General features: G+C 30.5%; 1 protein-coding gene across 1 annotated transcript; it reads right to left on the reverse strand.

Annotated features, from left to right (window-relative positions):
- On the reverse strand, nucleotides 1-744 carry EIN_142230 (hypothetical protein; the record flags this gene model as incomplete). Its single annotated transcript, XM_004262034.1, has 1 exon — nucleotides 1-744. A coding segment is annotated over one exon (744 nt), but the record flags the coding sequence as incomplete, so codon positions are not given.
- Nucleotides 745-1,576: the final 832 nt, after the last annotated feature.

Raw genomic sequence — 1,576 nt, forward strand, 5'->3', positions numbered from 1 at the left:
ACTTGTGACACATTTTTTGCATTTTCCTTTTGTGCAAATTCTGCAATCGGCATGTGTTTTAATGCACTCGGTCATATCAATTTCACAGTAATAATTGTTACCATCAACACTCATTTTCTTTGAATCGCAATCAACACATTTAAGAGCTTTTTCCATATTAGCAGCTGGTTGAGGTGGGTTTTCATCTGGAATTTTCGTAGTTATATCAACACATTGAAGTGTGGTGCAATTAGCTTTAAGTGCAATAAGACCCCCAAAGGTTCCAGCTGTATATGAATCAGTCACAAAAACCTTCAATTTATTATTGATTGGAGTTGTAGGATCTGGGAGAGTAGTTGGTTGAACTGTTCCGTGAAAAAAGAGATTGTTTTGTGATGCAAGTGAATCGAGAAGTTTTGTTAGTGGCGCATAAAAATTGACTGACAGAAGTTTCACACACCCATTGAAAGCGTCTTTCTGGACAGTAGCGACGTTTTCTGTTCCTGTCACATCGGCGAGTTTCGAACATCCTTTGAAAGCAGATTCTGGTATTTCTGCCAATCCAGTTAAATCTATTTTGGTCAAAGCTACGTCTCCCTCAAAAGCACTAGTTCCCAACGACTGAATACCAGAGTTTGCAGTTAATGATACAATCTTGGTCACACCTTTGAAGGCATTTTTTCCAATGACTAGTTTATCGGTTCCTTCGTATACAAAACTTGTTATATCCGTGTTGTCTTGAAAAGCATCTTCGCAGAGTGCCATGGCATCTTCTTTCGTTATCTTTACTTTGGTATTAAATTTCAAGTCGCCACTTCCATCTTTGATACAATCATATTGAGTTTTAAGATCAAATTCAATATGATTTTATTTTATGAAATAAAGGATTATTTCCTTTTTTCTGTTCAGTAAAACAATAATTAAAAATTGATTTCAAGAATCTTCTTTTCTTATTGTGTGTGCAAAAACCTGATATTTTACTATAAAAATTAAGTAAACCTGTTTTAAAACTAAAAATAAAGGGACTAATGTTGAGTTACCAGACTAAGGTCCAGTGGTCTATTTGTATATAGTTTGGAGAAATATTCAAAATAACGAAAAAGATAAAATTTGTTTGTTTTCGAAAATAAAAAATTATTGTTTTTCTTTTTTTGTATATGAACTGTTTTTCAAAACTCTGTACTGGGACGTCCCATTTTATTGGACTTATTATTCCTAAATTATTTTTTCTATGTTTAACCTCTTTTTATGTTCAAAATATTTACTCAAAAAAAACAAAATAAAGAACCTGAATATTTTTAATATTACTTGACAAATAAATCTTGCACCAAAAATTTACTTGAAAATATAAAAAACAAACTTGAGATTTAAAATTTGATTATTATTTCACAAATTTTGCCATAAATAAAAAAATAATAGTTCAATGTCAGTTTTTATAGAATCGCAAAGGTGTGTTTCAGATAAAAATGAAAAGTATAAACTAGTAAAACTGGCATTTAAAAACGTTTACGACTTTACAAATGATAAGTTTTATTATATATTTCCAACTGTTTTTTTTAATACTGTTATAATTAGCGAACTTGTTTGTTTTTAAATG

The sequence above is a fragment of the Entamoeba invadens genome (genome assembly GCF_000330505.1).
Source record: "Entamoeba invadens IP1 unplaced genomic scaffold scaff_1105074725989, whole genome shotgun sequence".
In the NCBI taxonomy this organism is placed as follows: Eukaryota; Evosea; order Mastigamoebida; family Endamoebidae; genus Entamoeba; species Entamoeba invadens.